Consider the following 18,211-nt stretch of genomic DNA (forward strand, 5'->3'; position numbering starts at 1 on the left):
CAGCATTTGTTCAGATTTGCAGCAGCAGGACTGTAATTTCAGAATGGTAATGGAGAAGCAACGCCTCTGCCATTGCGTCTGGTACTGTTCAGTGATGATAATGGGCATCATTTCCAGGGAGATAATTTCTCTAAATAAAAATGCCTCCCTAGATTAATGTGTGGAGAAAAGTGATAGAAGTGATTGCTCTAATATATATATATATATATATATATATATATATATATATATATATATATATATATATATATAGAGAGAGAGAGAGAGAGAGAGAGAGAGAGAGAGAGAGATTTTTTTTTTTTACAGGTGTTTGGCTCACAGTGATAACAACGCAGCGGAGTTAAAGGGCTCGGAGGCTGGCTCACAGCTGATTTGATTGGGCCATACGTGTGAGTGTGCAAGTGCTCGTACGTGGGCACGAGGGAGTGCACGTGCATCCAGTCACCTTACTGAGCAGGCGATCACTGACGCTGCGGGCTAGTTGTTGAGTCTCTGCAATCTGGTCGGCGACTCGTTTCTGTTCATTCAGCTTCTCGGCCAGCATCTCCAGCTCTGTCAGAGCAAGCTGCAGGGGCAGACGATCCACGTGGCCCTTTGGCGTATTCTTAAGCATGTCCTAGAAGAGGTCACAAGGAAAGTTTGAAGCAAAGACACTGCAGGTTGAAAACTCTCCGTTTAGGATTTAAAACTTCCCTCTGTATCCTGCAATGTATACTGAATCGTAACAAAAGAATGTGTTCCGGTTGGGAGTGTTGTCTTTACCTTGAAAAGTGTAACTGTGGGTCAAATACTTGGAGTTTAGGTGTGTGACTGTCTCAGATTCTAGAGGATTTTACTGTGTATACCACACTGTGGTTATGTAAACTCTGTAAAGCTCATTGTAGTCCCATTTGTTACCTTTTTGTCAGCAGCATTCACTAAAATAAACAAGTCTAAGCTTACAGTGGGCTTGTATGTCTATATTTGTGATGCAGCTATGACCCAGTGAAAGCTTGGTGTTGTCTTGATATAAGTCTCAGATGTACCTCAGTTCCCTGTAATGTATGATTTAATGCATACACTTCCTATTTGGAGTACAAGGCTAGAAGAAAATGCCCGATTCACATTCATAACTTATCTTTTGAATGCATGGATAATCAATGCCTGCTGAGGGATGAAATGAGCTTCTGCAGATCCAGCAAGTCAAGCTCAAATCCAAATCTTTGCTCAGAATGGAAAAGTGGAAGAGCTGGGATGTAGCGCCAGCAATATCAAAAACTGATGGGGCTAGCTGCTTTTTTTGTTTGTAGATCCAGCTAACCCCAGTGTAAAAGTATGTGAGGTACAACTTCTTGTACTTTGGATAAGTTAAAATCCATAATCCATTCGGTGACCTTGCAGCTCTGCACCTTTATTAGTGTATGTGCTGCTGAATCTTTAATTTGACTCGTTTCTCATGTTGGAAGTGTTTAGCTTGTGACACTTTAGGGATTCGCTTAATTAAAACAAATCAAATAAGACCTTTACAAACAACATGTTATACCTGCAGGAGCAATATGAACTGAGGGAATCGCTGAATGGGCTTAACCATCAGGCCATACAGGGTGATCCGGTCAACACTAGATGACTGCTTCTTCTGGAAACAAAAAAAAGAGGAAAAAAGATTGACAGAAGAACATGCAGTTTGAAAACATATTCTTGCCCAGAATCAGAAAGGCCATTAAGAGGAGCCTTGGTTATTCTGACTTCATGAGGAGCTTGTCAGAATCCTCTGTAGACCTTGTGAAGGCGTGCGAGTGGGTGAATAAGGAAAAATCAGGCTCTGTTAGTCATAGGAGTATGAAAGAGCAGATTTGTGTGCGTTACGTCTAACGTATTTCTGTGGGTGTAGGTCAGGAGAAGATGGTTTCGGTGCAGTGTCAAGTCTGCGCCACGATGACGCCATCAGTATAAAAAGTTAAGGTCGGATAAGATCAACTGTGAGACAGAAGTAAAAATGAGGCTAAGATAAATTGTTGCTGAAACTTTAGAGATCTGATTTCATCTGGTCTACAGTGCAGTAGCCAACATAAAATCTGTTTTCTTTTTTCCTTTAAGTATGCTCATTGTTCCTTCGAGTAGGAAAACTATGTTTGCACTGTAAAGTACTGTAATGATACACGTACTGTAGATTAAAACTGCATATCGGTTTAACCTATACTTCATATTACAAAATAAATTGGATTGATATTGATACCCTAGGGGTGGGAGATATATTGAATATTCTCAATGTTTTTGCGGCCTGTTCTACATGTGATGTACTACATGGCGATATCGCGAACATTGAGTACAAATTGTCACGTAATTCTTTTGAGACTCGCGTTGGCCTTTTCGCTTCTCTCGCTCTCTCCTTCTGCTCCGTGCACTGATAGTGGATGAGTGGGGTCGGTAAGTGAGACAGGAGAACCTTGTTCTCTCATGTTCAGTTAAACCTGTCTAACACAGACGGTGTCTAAAACCATCTAACACTGCCTGAGATTATGTCAATGCAGCAGTAGTTCACCTGACTGATCTCTCATGACCTGAATTTCCTCAGGTGATAGAGAGGTCTTGCCAGTAAACTCCAAACTGATGTTTCCGACAGCCATTGGAGCCTGGACCACCAGCAGGATCATTGTGACTGACATTTATTTCACGATATCGCGAACATCGAGTACAAATTGTCACGTAATTCTTTTGAGACTCGCGTTGGCCTTTTCGCTTCTCTCGCTCTCTCCTTCTCACAGACACAAAAAGGAAGAAAAAAAAACACACATTTGTCAGACACTCCCTGGCCCGTCTGGACCACTCTCCTGGGCGAGTGTGTGTGGTGTGTGTGTGTGTGTGTGTGTGTGTGTGTGTGTGTGTGTGTGTGTGTGTGTGTGTGTGTGTGTGTGTGTGTGTGTGTGTGACATACAGTATGAGGCATGTGTTTTGGTTTCTGTAAGGAAGCAGGGAAAGAGCCCAGTGAAAGCGAAAGAACTAAAGCGCCAAAGCGAGTTTATATGCGTTGAGTTCGGGAAACAGAAATGAAAGACGAGAGGCGGACAAATTGGTTCAGACAAGAAACAGCACTGGATCGGGGGGGCCTCTAGCTCACCCAGTAAGAGCGGGCGTCTTGGCTGAGTCCTTTGCAGCGGCGCGGGTTCGAATCCGACCTGCGGCCCTTTGCTGCGTGTCATCCCCAACCTGTCTCCCCCTTTCATGTCTATCCACTGTCACTATAATAAAAGGGAAAAGCCCCAAAAAATTATCTTTAAAAAAAATAAATAAATAACAGCACTGAATCCATCGTCTGGCAATGGTTTAGGTATCGCAAGGAAGATGTTGAACAAACAATCTGCAAATCTACTATATCTGCTAAATGTGCAGCAAAACTATTGCCACAAAAAAAAAAAAAAGGTACAGTAGCAGTACCATACATTTGTTTTACCAATTGAACTGTCTACTACAAAAACACCCCTTTGATGCGACTGGTATTGTTCAGCAGAAAGGGGGGAGGGGGGTTGTCACAGTGACAGCCTGGACCTCTGCCTCGCTTCTGCTATATTTATTTTAACATTTTTGAAAAGACCAGTTGTCACAAACATCATGCAACAAAAAAGTGCACTTTCATTCATGTTGTTCATGTTTGTTCCCTAACAAAGACATTTCAAGTCTTTGTTAGGGTTTCTTGTTGAATGCACTTTTTTCTTGCTTTGAACTCTGTCTTTGTTCAGGGTCTTGAGCGCTATACAACTAGGCTACAGTGTAGGCCTACATAGTGCCATTATTTATTTTCATTTAACAGCCTTTAAAAGCCTATGTGTGCAGTTGCCTGGTTTGCAGACTGATCTCATGAAGTGGCGTATGTATGACCCGGCAATTCGTATGCTATTATTGCCGGGTTATCAAGACTCATACTCGGTTTTTAGCACGTTTATCAACGCCGTATGGCCTCCACTGACTTACATTACCTTGCGATTGCGTGTGAATTGAGGCCGTAGCGAGTTATATGAAAGGGCGAAAATCCGTGTGTCCTGCGTGTGAGGTTTCCTTTCAACCAGGACAGCGGGGATCGCGTCCCGCGTGTGACGTTTCCTTCGTGTCCCGCGTGTGATGTGTCCTTTCCACGTTTGTGCTTTTCCTAAACCCAACCCCGTTCTTCTTTTCCTAATCCCAACCGTTTCTTCTCTTCAACCGTTTCTTCTTTTCCTAAACCCAACTGTAGCCTCGCGGTAACACGTAGCCTCGCGATAACACGCCACGTGGCTACGCTGTGACGTTGCAGACTGCCGTCCGCTGTGTACATACACACAGATAGCTCAAAATGCTTACAGTTAACACGCCACTTGGCTTTAGGAAAGTGGCGTGTACATTTACGCAAAGTCATGATGTCATGTTGCAGTTTGAATAAATACTTTGTTAAATGAAACTTGGTTGTGATTTCCCCCTTTTTGCATGCAAGTCAAAAATTGTTCCAATAGAAACCACTAATGAAAATAAACAAGTATGTTTTAATGCAGACATATGTTACAGGGACTACTAGAATCATCATTTCATCATCAATCATCATCAGCATTTTTTAGAGCACATCAAGTGCTTTAGAGGAGCCTAAACGTATCGCAATATGATTTACAGGCCATATCGCCCAGCCCTATGGTACTTGGATGAGACTAGATACTGCCTAAGATTTTGAAAAAAATTTAAATCCAGCGTGAATTTGTGTTCAAATTCAAAAAGTTCAAACATCTGAGTATACATCTGAGTGCCGACACACTGTGCAATAAAATCCGTTTGGAGGTCTTCGCATGTCACTCTGAGAGAGATGGGTAAAATAAAGCTTGCCAGTGTAGTCTGCATCATTTCATGTTGTATTCCAGTTGGTTAGATTGTCAAACGTGGGTCACAGCAGCGGTCACGTTGTGTGATTTTGGGCCTGCACCACCATCAGGATCATTTTGACTGGCATTTATTTCACCATAGCCCTGTCTTTTTTGAGATGGCGGTGTAGGACTTCTACTTGCTCAACAAGTAGAAGAAGTTGCCAGCAGAACGAGGGAATGCAGTCATGAGTCTTTGCCTAATATATTGGGAACTACAAGCTGTCGATATTTCTCCATGAAGAAAGCAAGGAATAGCAGGTTATTTGATGTAACAAGCCAGAATGCACCCAACAGGGTTGGGGTTAGTTGGTGACATGGAACGAGCAAAGGCAGCATCGACAATCACCAGAAAGGCTGCTCGCACGAGATCTGAGGAAACTCTGAAGGAGTTCAAATTAGGAGGTCTTTAGAGGTTTACTCAGTAATCAAAAGCCAAGTCAGGTCAGATCCAAATTATATTCAGTCTTATTGGGGCAGGAAGGGTCTTGTTGTATTGCCTTTGGTCTGTGTGTCAATATATCTGATACCCAAATGGATCAGAGCAGACTAGCTACCAGCTGTGATCACGTGATTTGGTATAATCATTGCAGGGGAACGACGGGAAGTGCAAAAAAGCACGAGGAAAAGAGGTGGCTTTCCTTGGTAAGTCGTCTCAATGTGATGCTTTTCTTTCAGTTTCTGAATGGAGGTTGATTCTAGTACCATTGGAAAAGATTAGAGCTGGCTGGCTGAGCAAGTAGATGCAAATGTCAGTATGCTGCTCTGCAGAGTAGAATGGTCAAGCTTTAAGACTCCATTAGTGAGCAAAACGCGTGTGAAATAGAGCAGGCTGCAAGTTTTTTTTTTCTCAAACCAAAAAAAGGATTGGATTTGTTCGTTTTTATTTATACTCCATTTACAGAGGCTTGTAACCACCTCTTGCTGTGCAGATTACAATGCAATAGACATACATATAGTTGTGACATATAAATCAGGAACATTTTACTTTTTTCTGTAAGATATATTTCTGGCAATGTCACCTTCCTAGAATTGCATTTGTTGCCAAGTAACTTCATTAGCATAGCAAGAAGCCTCAGCATTAACCGGTATGCTGGAACTGACTTATTTTGGGTTAAAGCACTTGACACCTACTTTTGATTTCAAGAAAAAGAGGAAATGGGCAAGACTGGATATGTCATTGGACCTGTCAAGTGGACACTTCAGTCTCATACCTGCAAACTCAGAAGGGCTGAAAAAGGTGACACATTTTATACTACACCCCCCCCACCCACCCCCGGAGAAGAAAATAAAGCAAAACACTACATCTTCCCGGTGCTAAAACGATACTTTTTATTTAAAAAAGGAGCACAAAACGACTAAAGAACGGCTTGTTTATTGCTAATGCCACAGGGCCAAAAACTTAAATGATTTATTAAAAATGTAAAAACAATAACTTATTTCACCAGTAAATTCCTGTGAAACGACAAAAACAACCACTGGATGGGAAAAGGGTATTTTACAATAACTTTGAATGCAGCAGATTCAAGAAAACCTATACGTACATACAAGGTAACGCTGCTGTGAAAAGAGGGGCGAGTTATTTCAGTTATTATACATCTCATTCAGCATGTTTGATGCTTTCATATCTCGCTAATAACAATACTTTCACTAACATTAGGATGGAGACCTAATTTACCTGTTTGACTACAGACTACATTAAATGATAGCTGGAGTTCACCCAACATCTCACCGCTTGTTGGACTGCTAGTTTTGGGTAGATTTGGTTTATCACAGATGCGAGTAAAGCAACGCACTACAGAAAATAAGCACAGCAGAAACGCCAAATAGGTCAGACCACGAGTGTTTAACTATATATCTTTAAACGTTAGTTACAGCTGAAAGTGACAGAAAAAATAAATAAAAAGTTCACTCCGCAATTCAAATCAGGAGCCAGTTGTTTACCCAAAGGTTTAATCACTGAACTAGATAATGCTACCCTACACTGTACGTATGTACACAACTAACATAACTATTGGTCTCAATAATAATAACCGAAACAGGATTCTGAGACTTTCTGGATTCTCTGATTTGCGGTTTCAATATTCTTTTTAAGTCTACTAAAACATTTATCCAATTTGTTAACTTCTTCTTCTTCTATTCTATCAAAAACAACTCATTTACACTGAACTCACCTAGATGCTTCTTCTTGCAGCTCGCATATTACATTGTAATGTCTAAAAAATGTATTCAAACAGGAATTGAATGGTCCCTATCCCTGTACTGTAAATCTGCCTTGCGTGCCTAGGGTCATATGCATGCAGTCAGTGCCTCCACAATATTTTAGAAGCAACATAATTAAGTATGTCATTGATTCAGTGTTTTTCCCAGTCTGTGTCTAGCCAATGTATTATTTGGTTTGTCTTCACATTGCCAGTGAGAGCTGCAACAAGCAGCGGGAGAGACAGAGGAACCTTTCAACAGAAAGGAAGGGACACATGTTATCTGGAGTAACATGCAGGGCTGTCAGCTGTGTGATCTGGTTCTGTAAATCAGCCTTACAGCTCAATGATCCAGGTCATACTCATGCATGAATGCTGAGCACACAGGGAATTGTTAAACTCAGCACATTTAAATAATTCCTTGTCACTGCATGCACCCTGGCACTATTTTCCTTGTTCATGGTCCCTAATTAATATCTGAAATATGAAGTAAACCGTTCAACAGATCTTGACTGTCTGGTTGTGGAAAGTTGTCAAATCTCCACTTTCCATTCCACATAATTGCCAAATTAGCCAGAAGTGTTGCAATTTCTTTTCTTTTTTTTTTTTTTTTTGGGGTGTGAATCAGCCCGTATGGCATTCATTCCTTTGCAGATTTCCCTGTATTTTATCATAAACCTCAATCAATCGATCCATTTTTATTTGTCAAATGAAAATGTATGAGGTGAAATTCCAGTGAAATATAATCCCATCAGCATCCTTGATGATTTGTAAAGCAGGATGTGGGGGGTGTATGGTGGGTGGGTGGGGGTGGGGGCTGTCCTCATTTAGGATTTCTAGTGGCCTGAGGGTAGAAGCTCCTCCTGAGCCTCTCAGTGCCAGCCTGGTATATTCCTTCTACCCCATCTCAACAAGTACAAAAGGCTCTTACCCGGGTGGTTTGGGTCTTTAATGATTCTCCTAGCCGTTTTTTTGCAAAGCTTGGTGCAAATATCCTTTAGGCACTCATGGGAGCTTTTCGAGATATATTCAAAAAACTGAAGTGCATAGAACAGCCTACAAACACATACCAGTTATGTCATACTCTTGAGAATAATGATGTGATTATAACATGAATAAAGGACATTACCTGGACAATATCGGACATTTCCAGGGTTAGAACTAGCACAGAGGCTTTTACAGTGCTTCAATCTAATTTCTGCCATAAATGAATACTAAAAAGGTAGACACACTTCGATACTGTCCATGAACCCAATGTAAATACCAGTAACCATTTAGAATTTTGTGCAAATAACCAACTTTCTACAGACTGAATTATTTGTCTGTCTCTGTGGAAACCTGAGAAGTATGTATTATTGAAGCATTTAGCTTTGGGGCTTCGATAGATCCAGCATCTGCTGAACACCTCAAAGGAAAACAAAGAGAGGAGCTAAAACACAATTGCGTTTCTTTGATTTGAAGAAAACAAAAAGAACTATATGGTGCTCACAGGCTGAAGCTCACCTTTAAGAATTCCAGAAAAGCTGGTTTGGACATGCACGCCTTTTTAATGAGAGCCATGGCATTGGTGAAGTTGTTCACGTAATCACTGTATACATCCAGCACCATGGACTTGGAAAACTGTGGAAAAACAGAAACAAGCAGATTCATGTGAATTTGTAACAACAGTCCCTACAATAAGGGCAGCCTACTGCACCACCATGATTCATTATTTTGTCCTTACACCAGCATCCACAAACACATTCATGTACTTTCTTCTGACATCTTGAATGCTTGGCTAACCATCCTGTTTGCAGGGTCACCCATAGGTAATTTCAATGTAAAGAGAGGCGAGAAAATGGCCATTAATTATAGTATTTAAAAAAAATAATGGTTTGTTTACCATCCCAGTTACCGCAACCCCCTTCATGAGCCGTGTGTGTGTGTGTGTGTGTGTGTGAGGAAGGAGGGGGTGTGTCTGTTCTGCGGTAGACATTAATTCTCTCTCCTCAATTAAACCCACACCAGGCAGCTGATAGTGGCAGTTTGAGGAGTAGAGGGGAATAAGCAAATCGCATGAAGGAATTAACCCTCTTTGCTCACATCCTCCTCAGGATTCTGCCTCTCAGATATTACTACAAGACCCGCAGGTACAGAAACATTGCTATGTGAAAAAGGGGCAGCTTAATAAGGAGGACACAGTCCCAGCACTTTCCTTTCCCAGTGTTGTCTCATTTGATGATAGGTCTTGGGATACCAATGGGCCAGCCCTATAAGGGCCAGCAGTGGAGGAGAGGGTTGAATCAGCCCCTCTAATAGGCAAATAATGAGTGGACCTTATGGATGAGCACACTGCAGAGACTCACAACAGAAAATGCACACTGAACACTATTATTCTAGTGTCAAAATGTGTAAACAAGTATCCCAGAGAGCAGTGGAGGCAATGGAGATATTCATCACAACTGTAATTGATTCCATGTTTGGTGTAAACTATCCCTGTTTGCTCAACCTAAAGCCTGTAGCTCATTATAACTCTGGTAGCAGAGATTGTGTTATACAGTTAGACAGAAATGCCAAGAAAAATATGAGTTCCTTTACCCAGAATGCAAGTCTTTGATTGCATGTTAGACAGAAACAAACAAAGAATGCACGCACACACAGACAGACAGACAGACAGACACACACACACACACACACACCTGAGTCAGCAAATAACCCTCAAGTTTGCATTTCTCTTTCACAAATATGAAGATACACACCAAAAATGCACACTAACCGAGGCAACAAATAAGTCTCCGATTTTCTCACTGCTGTCCCACTCAGCCACACGTGACGCCAGTGCAATCTGAAACATGGAGTGGCACTGTGTGATCTCCCTCATTCGGAAAAATATAGGCCGTATCTTTCTTGGACTCAAGATGCGTGGATCAGCTTCCATCAATGGTCTCTGGTATTCCTGGTGAGATTGGGAGAGAAAATTGGGTTTTTAGTTTATGTTGATGTTTGTGTGTGTGTGTGTGTGTGTGTGTGTGTGTGTGTGTGTGTGTGTGTGTGTGTGTGTGTGTGTGTGTGTGTGTGTGTGTGTGTGTGAGGGAGGGAGAAGGGGGGGCGATGTGCTTAGGATGACTCAGCAGTCCACCTTCCTTAAGCATTTCTTCTTTACAGCGGCATAAACAGACAACCGAAGGGGAGCAGACATGAATTGAGGAAAGTGAGGAAATGTAGTCACGGTGCCTGTAAGCACATCAATCCAAAGGATTCACCCACAAAACAGCATTTGCCACTAGCAAACATGTTCAGTACTCAAGGTGACTTGTAATCATAAAAGCCGGAATATGAATGGCAAAAAAAGGAAGCTCCCAGCAGAGTTACAGATGCAGAAGCAACATGGTGAAAGAGGCATTGATTGATTCTTCAGTCAGCACTCATGGGGATATTAGCATAGCCTACAGAAATGAGTTGAAAGGCTCTTTATGGACAATATTTTTTGCGGACATCAGTACATAACGCTTCTTTGAATCGGAGGGTGGTGAAATATAGATACTGTGTACAAGACAAACGTGATAGTAAAAATGAACATAATTGAGCAACGGTGGTGGTCAAGTTTTTGCTGAAGTCTTATCTACGCAAATCCATTGCAGCAAATAAATCATCTGCATAACGAACATGGACAGGCAGTACAACAGGAACAACTGTGCAATCGGTTTTACAGAAATAATGAAAGTTACAACCCTCAATGTCTAATTGTGCTGGTGGCCTTTCATCTTTTTATGTTATCTGTCTGGAGAGAGCACGCTTAGCACTTGGCTGGACTCTCTGAATAACAAGAGAGATTTCAAAAGAGCTAAACCTCCCCAGGTATCGCACGCAATCATGTCACTCGACAACAAAGGTAGCGCATTGACAGAGAAAGAGTTTGCAGTGCGCAAGGAAGCCATTGATGGCTGCTGATTCCATTTCAGAAGGCTCCTCTTCTTTTTCTGTGATGAGGAGATAACAAGTCTCATTTTCCCCCCTAAAAAGAGAGATTAAAGACGAGACGCTCCCCCCTCCTTTGCATGCCTGACAGTCTCTCTCTCTCTCTCTCTCTGCATCGGCACAACGTCGCAGAAATGAGGACAGGCTGTTTTATCAGGATTATTTATGCTGAGACACCTCGGTAATTTGATTGATATCGCCGCTTCTCTTTTCAGTGTAATTCCTAACAGCTAAATGGTGAAGATATTGCATGTGGCAGAGGAGGACACCAGGGACTAAACAGCTCACCTGCACGATTCTCCTGAGAGACTCCAGGTAGCTCCGCTCGCTCTGAATGATGGAGCCGAGGATATGGCGCCTGACAACCTGCGTAGACAACAGACCAGTCAGGAAATCTAGCACTAAGAGGACATGATAGGGCTGCAGCGTGCGGCATGCTTTCAGTTAAGCACGGTGCAGGGTTGATGGATTGCACTATAAGCATGTGTTTATCACAGGCGGTAAAAGATTCAAAGAGGCCTTGATCTGTTTGATCAAGGCCTCCATCGGAGTTCTGAATCAATGGATTTCCTGGGACATAAAAGCGGCTGTCCTAGCCGTTACAAAACACTCTGCTTTCCCAAATAGGATAAAGAGAATAGAGCATACAGCTATGTAAAAAAAAAAATACTGAAATAACAAATGAACACTTTTAACATGACAGCCTCGAGCCTTATCTCAACGCTACTGGGTACAGAATGTGTTACACATAAAAGCTAGATGTTAAGTACAGTACATGTTCCTACATATGCGGCTTATATTTATTTAGGGAAGCGTAAGAGGAAATGGTTGCATTAAAAAAAAACTGTCAAGATGCACCTGGTGGTTGGTCAGCCCCTCTGGCATGGGGCTCAGCTGTGGGGGGGGATGCTTCACTTCTGACACAGCCACATCCAGGTATCCTGCATCATCCTCCTCTTCTGCAGACATTCAGAAATAAAGAGAAGGAGAAACATACAGAAAGTGTGTGTGTGTGTGTGTGTGTGTGTGTGTGTGTGTGTGTGTGTGTGTGTGTGTGTGTGTGTGTGTGTGTGTGTGTGTGTGTGTGTGTGTGTGTGTGAGACAGAATGAGACAGAGAGGGGAAAACAGAAAGGCAGCTATCAGATCTCACTGCAGCTGGAGACACATTGCGACACTAAGTTTATTACCTCGAAAATATGAAGAGATTTCTATACACTTTGAAAAAAAGAGACGGAGCGAGAGAGAGAGAAAGAGCTATGGAGAATGGAGTGAGAGGCAGAGAGGCCTTTGGGAAAAAGAAGGAAAAAAAATTTTCAAAAACAATATTGTATCTCTGTAGGAGTAAAAGGAGGCACACAAACGTGTGTCTGCAAAAACACGATCCAACACGTTCTCATCTCTGCATTGGCACAAAGACATTCGACAGTCTCGAAAGAAAAAGAAACAAATCCCCAGTCCACTCGTAACCATAAAGACACAGATACCAAAAGCTTTCCACCGTTCCAATTAAAGACTTTGGAATGATAACAGAGGATTGGTGGAAAAGAAATATAATGCCGTGCAGATTTCCCTCGATCAACACCTAAAAATAGCAGCACTGGCCTCTTTACCTCTTTGTGATTGCTCAGAGATGTGTTTGAGGCGTGGGTCTGCTATCTATGGTTTGTGGAGCTGCTCGATACTCCATTAATGGATGGTAATCTCTCTCTATTGTTAGGCAAAGGTTCCTATGACACAACCTATACTGTGCCCGCATGACTTGCCTCATCCTTCTTTCTCACGTATCAGCATCTTTACTCGACCACATCGTCTGTCTTAACACTGAGAAAGCCTGTCTGTTTTATTTACTATAGTTCTAATTATAGTCTTTTTTCACAGTGCTTTCATTTCCCCCCATGAAGGGATTTGTAGATAGAAAACGCATCTGCAATCTGCCGTATCTGCCTCGAACACTACTCTGGCTTGGCTAGCTTTGCACATATGCAACTGCCTATAATTCAAAGAGTCAACCATGTAATGTATACATGTATTATAAGAAGTGGACGTAGAAAATGCCAAACTCGAGGCTTTCGAAACGGCAGTACACAAACCAATGGGTGACGGCACTGAGGCTACGGCCACTTCTTTTATACGGTCTTTGGAGTCAACTGTAATAACCATTACCCATGATTAAAAACAGTATCACTTTCGTCCCAAAAAAATTAAAATAAAAAACATTTAGAAAGTTTTTACACTTCCCTGCATTACCCAATTGATCTTTTCTCTGGAGGAAGGAAACTTTCCGCATGACGGCTATCTTGGTCTTTTCAAGGCCGTCCTTCGTTCCGCTTCGCGCCGCCTTCATGAGCTGCTGAACCTGGTTGGAAGGAGCAGACAGAGACGACGAAGGAGCGTTAGGGTGCGAGGAAAGTGCCATGCTGTGGAGACTTGATAACCTGCGGTGCTCCTCTGAAGAGAGACGGAGACAAGTGGCGCTCGGTGGGCTCATCACGAATCTCGCCATCTGCGACTCCCTGTGGGTCGCTGTACAGCCTCTAATCAGGGAGCCTATGAGCATATCAGCGGGAGATTATGGTAACAGAGTGAGCTCCACATCAGAGCTGCGTTGCTCAGTGCGGGAGAATTTAGTTGACCACAAACTCCACCCTGAACATCACACAGGCCCCTGCAACCAGACTCCACAGACCTAGAATACACACAGGGTGGTAGTATTTTTAAATGATGCTACTTCAGGAAAAGTAGGTCATTAATTGGGGGCAAGTTGCACTGGTGTTTTTGGAAGTAAATACACGGAATATTATAAAATGATTCATGTGTCCCATAAATATGTCATGCTATTAAACCAGGCAGGGTAAACAGACAAGAGACTGACGGATCTTAGTCTCAAAGCAAAGTCACAGTCCAAAAGCAAAGCTGGGAAGGATGGCGCAAAGAGACAGTTAAGCCTTTGAGTCAGCTGAGCATACAACACAGCATATTTCAGCTCTGGGGTGATCATCAATCCTATTGACAAACATTTAGCGGAGTGGTTTCGAGCTCTGGGGAGAAGAAGAAACAGTGTGATAGAGCTGCGTTGGCTTGCTGCTGGAGATATACCTTGATGTCATAGTTGTGCTTGCCAGACAGCCTCATGGCCAGTTCGCGTTTGGTCCTGGCACAGCGTTCCCTCAGCCGACACACTTCAGGAGAGAGCTACAGGTGTTGGACAGGGACAGGCGGGGGGGGGGGCAGGTGGAGTTTAGCCACAAAAGGCGAAGTGAGGAGGAAAAGGGTAGGGGGAGAGGAGATAGAAAAAAAGGGAAATGGAGGCAGAGTGATCAAGGCAAGGCAAAACAAGCTACGCAACGTCGGGAATTGATCACAAGCATAGAGAGCAAAGGCTTGGAGCGCTGCTTTAGTCAAATGTTATGCTGTATGAGACTAATGGATTGGGGGGGTAGGGGGGGGTGAGGGTGCAGGCAGTTTAGGGCAATTATTAAGCAAACTATGCCAGAGCTCTCTCAGGCTGCTCAAATTAAGCAGTGAACTAAACAAAGGAGAACTTCAGGTACACTTGGTGAAAACTTAATCGGGCGTGACTAATTAAAAAACTATGTGTTTTTGATGAAGGCTGCGCTAGCTGATTAGCCAAAAAGTCTGGCCGGGCCTTAATAGTCAAGGCTTTCTTCATTAAATCGTTCAACCAGTGCAGCTGGATCCTTCCTTTTGTTCAGTGGCCTGGGACAAGCATGCCAAGAGAACTTGGGGGGATTTTCACACCACACCTTCCTCGTTTTTAAATTACCTGAGCAACTCATTGTCCAAACAACAACAACAAAAATTCCCTTTGCTCTCTACCTCGTTTCTCAAAGCATTGATTGAACTCAGGGGTTTCTTGGATTACAATGGAATTAAATCCATGCATAAACATCTTCAATATGAGAAAATATGTAAAAGCAAGGTATAAATCTATACATGAATAATGATTCAACTCGGCAAAATAGTCGTTGTTTCTTAATAGTATGATTCCGAATGTTCTCCTATGCCTGCATAGGCGCAAGCATGCTAGAGGCTGTTGAAGCATGAAGGAAATGCAGCACAATGTGAATGTGCACACAGTGCCATCATGTGGAAGACTGACACTGTGTAGCCGTGCTGCACAACACTGATGAACAGCATCCTTGGCGGAGAAGAGGCAAAGAGATCTGAGACTTTTCAAACTGAAATGCCCCCTTGTTTACTTTTATCCCACACTGAAAGTTTAAGGCCGAGACAGCCATTTTTCAAGTTCTTCATAGTTTCCTTCCAGTTCTATACATTAATAAAGACAAGTGCGCCAGAGGAGCAGAGAGATGAAATATTCTCCTTGATTTTCCTTTTTCAAAGAGCTGAAAGCCAACCAAAACAACCTGGCTGGCCACGATGCCACGTAAAAATAAACAGCTATTATGACTTGTGTGTGAGATAAATACGCACGTCAGGCATGCATCCTCCACGCGCTCGCAGAATACTACCTTGCTCCGTGTCGGTAGCTTGGTCTCGTTATCAGACTGTTCGTCGTAGCTTTCGAACTCGCTGGAGCTCCACGCGTTGTCCGCGTCCAGAGGACCACTGTCTCTCTGGACATCTTCGTAGATCATGTCTGCTAAACACACAAACATATCACGCGTCAGAAGCTCCGCATCAAGCTTCACGAAAGGATAGGGCTGGGAAATATATCAATATTATATATCGATATCGTGATACGAGATTAGATATCGTCTCAGATTTTGGATATCGTAATATAATAAAATGGCATCAGTGTCGTCTTTTCCTTGTTTTAGAGGCTGCGGTACAGTGTCATTTTCTGAACTTACCAGACTGTTCTAGCTGTTCTATTATTTGCCTTTACCCACTTAATCATTATAGCCACATTACCGATGATTACTTATCAAAAATTTCATCGAGTAAATATTGTGTGAAAGCACCAATGGTCAACCAATACAATATCGTTGCGATATCGATGTATTTGGTCCAAAATATTGTGATATTGTAATATCGCCCAGCCCTACGACAGAAAAAAACATCCGAAACAAACACAATTCTGTCGCAGCTACTAACCATCGGGAGAGAGGGGGTCCTCGCTTGGAACGTCATCGTAGATCACCTCGGAAGCCTCCTCTGTCTGTGGCTCGGCTTCAGCCGCACGCAAAGCTGGCAAAGAATAGCAGTAGCATCAAAGCACACAAACACAGAAAAAGAGTGGTGACTTCCATCTTTTATCTCCCTTACCGTTTGATAGTTTGCACCTCCATGATGTTGGATCAGTCTTTGACATTTCTCTCCCCCAAAAACAACACCCACAAAGACATGCACACACAGCTCCAAACTGCATTGCCTGAATCCTTCTGGCAAAGCAGAATAGATAAAAGATGCCAGCAGCTCTTCTCGCCTGTGGTTAGGAATTCACACAGCCTTTGAATATTTACATACTTCTTGTATCAGATGCATTTAAAGGTCTTCTTCTGCAGGGGAGAACCGGCACGTCGCTTTGTGCATATTGCCATAATGGCTTTGTCCATGTGACGCAACATGATTGTATGCAGCTCGTTTGAGCTATTGACCCGTTCTATCTCCACGCCCGGCCGGATTTGTCATTAACTGCTTTGAGAGTGTTTCAGCCTAATTTAGCTCAGTGAGCTTTATTGATTTAGTTTTAAACTGTGATTTGTCTGTAACACTTTCTCCTTAGCCCCTAACAGCAACAATCACTGTTTTCAATTAATCTGATTGGCGATGTGTATTCTGTCATGGATTATTCAGTCTAAAATTTGAAAAAATAACCATGGATACAATCCAGCAGATGAACAAAGAGCAACTCTTTTTCTACAAAAGAGGATTAGCTACACAAATGTTCTGTGTATGTATGTATGTATGTATGTATATATATATATATCGCTGACTTCCCTACACTTGTGCATTCATAAAAGATTCAGGAAAGAAAAGGAAAAAAAAAAACTGGATTTGGGTTATCAGCCTAACTATATGAGCATATCTGCAAAATGACTGGGCCTCTTGGGAACACGGCTTGTTATTTCAAACGTGAAGAAGCAGAAGTTCCTCACTGTGTTTTCTTACTTTTCTGAAACTTTTCTCTACAGCAGCGCAATGACACACCGATAAACTCAGCCACAGGTCACAATGACACTGCAGGCAACCAAAAAACAATAGTAATAATAATAATGATGATGATACGCTGCCATTACGAACATTTCCTTGTTGAGAATGTGGGAGAAAAAAATACGTAGCAAAGCATTTGCGATCAATGTCAGATAATCGCATCAAAATGTGCCATGACCACAGCGGAGGAGTGAAGGGACACGATTGATTTTACAAACAGGAAATACTTTGTTATTCGTCCATGTAATGTAAAGTACATTCGGTCAAACTGAAACTGTCTTTCTACACAATGAAACGTCTCCACAGCAGGTTAATACATATGCCAAAAATATTTCCTGGAGTCTGGTGTTTAAAAACTAAAAAAAGGTAAAAAGTACCAAATGTAAAAAACACAAACCCAGCATTGCAGTAGATTTCTCATTAAGATCAGAGAAGTCCTATTCATTCATGTTGTCTTAAGCTGGCTTGCTTTTCCCACTTTGTGTTTTATAATATCGAGCCGAGAGGTTTAATATAATTTACATTTTTCAGCTAGTTGGAGCGGAGGCCTGTGTGGAAATACATCAGAAGAGTGGGACATAAAAATTGTCGTGCAGCATTGCAGGGCTCCTTTACATCTCTCATTTCTGAGCCACCTTCAAATAACGCCAGCACTGCTGACTGAGTCGAAATCCTAAAGCAATTTTCCCTCATGGAAATGGTTCTCTATTGATCCTCATCCTGAATTAATTGGATTCTTGTCGTGTCTGTGTAGAAATCAAATCGTGCCAGAGAATACGTGCGCGTGAGCCAGCGCGTATTGTGTGGTTATGTGTTTTGAACGGAGTGTGTTTGTGTTATTTGTGCACGTGGGTGTGTCAACACATAACGTGTGTCTGACCTCTTTCACCGTAGAAATCAACGAGCCATAAGATGACCGTAGGCCTGTAATATGGGGTTCTTGCAACTGTTGATTAAGGTCAAAAGATGCTAGGTGCAGTACTAACAAAATACTGGTCCACAATTTATATATCGCCAGTGTCATGGTGGTGTGGTCCGCGCTACTGTTTACGCAA

At 42.4% G+C, this 18,211-nt stretch overlaps 1 protein-coding gene across 3 annotated transcripts in view; it reads right to left on the bottom strand.

Annotated features, from left to right (window-relative positions):
• The window catches only part of arhgef10la (Rho guanine nucleotide exchange factor (GEF) 10-like a), a 131,277-nt gene that overhangs the window by 90,032 nt on the left and 23,034 nt on the right, over nt 1-18,211 (bottom strand). The window contains exons 5-14 of one of the 3 annotated variants that reach the window (XM_039797920.1): nt 16,098-16,190; nt 15,512-15,639; nt 14,115-14,210; nt 13,266-13,374; nt 11,876-11,976; nt 11,306-11,383; nt 9,816-9,995; nt 8,564-8,680; nt 1,523-1,615; nt 446-616 (exon numbers count right to left, since the gene is read on the bottom strand). In XM_039797920.1, coding sequence (XP_039653854.1) covers nt 446-616; nt 1,523-1,615; nt 8,564-8,680; nt 9,816-9,995; nt 11,306-11,383; nt 11,876-11,976; nt 13,266-13,374; nt 14,115-14,210; nt 15,512-15,639; nt 16,098-16,190 — 1,166 coding nt within the window. Of the gene's footprint in view, nt 1-445; nt 617-1,522; nt 1,616-8,563; nt 8,681-9,815; nt 9,996-11,305; nt 11,384-11,875; nt 11,977-13,265; nt 13,375-14,114; nt 14,211-15,511; nt 15,643-16,097; nt 16,191-18,211 lie in introns of all 3 variants that reach the window. The other 2 variants (XM_039797919.1, XM_039797922.1) reach the window with 2 other exon arrangements.

This window comes from Perca fluviatilis, chromosome 4, assembly GCF_010015445.1.
Source record: "Perca fluviatilis chromosome 4, GENO_Pfluv_1.0, whole genome shotgun sequence".
In the NCBI taxonomy this organism is placed as follows: Eukaryota; Metazoa; Chordata; class Actinopteri; order Perciformes; family Percidae; genus Perca; species Perca fluviatilis.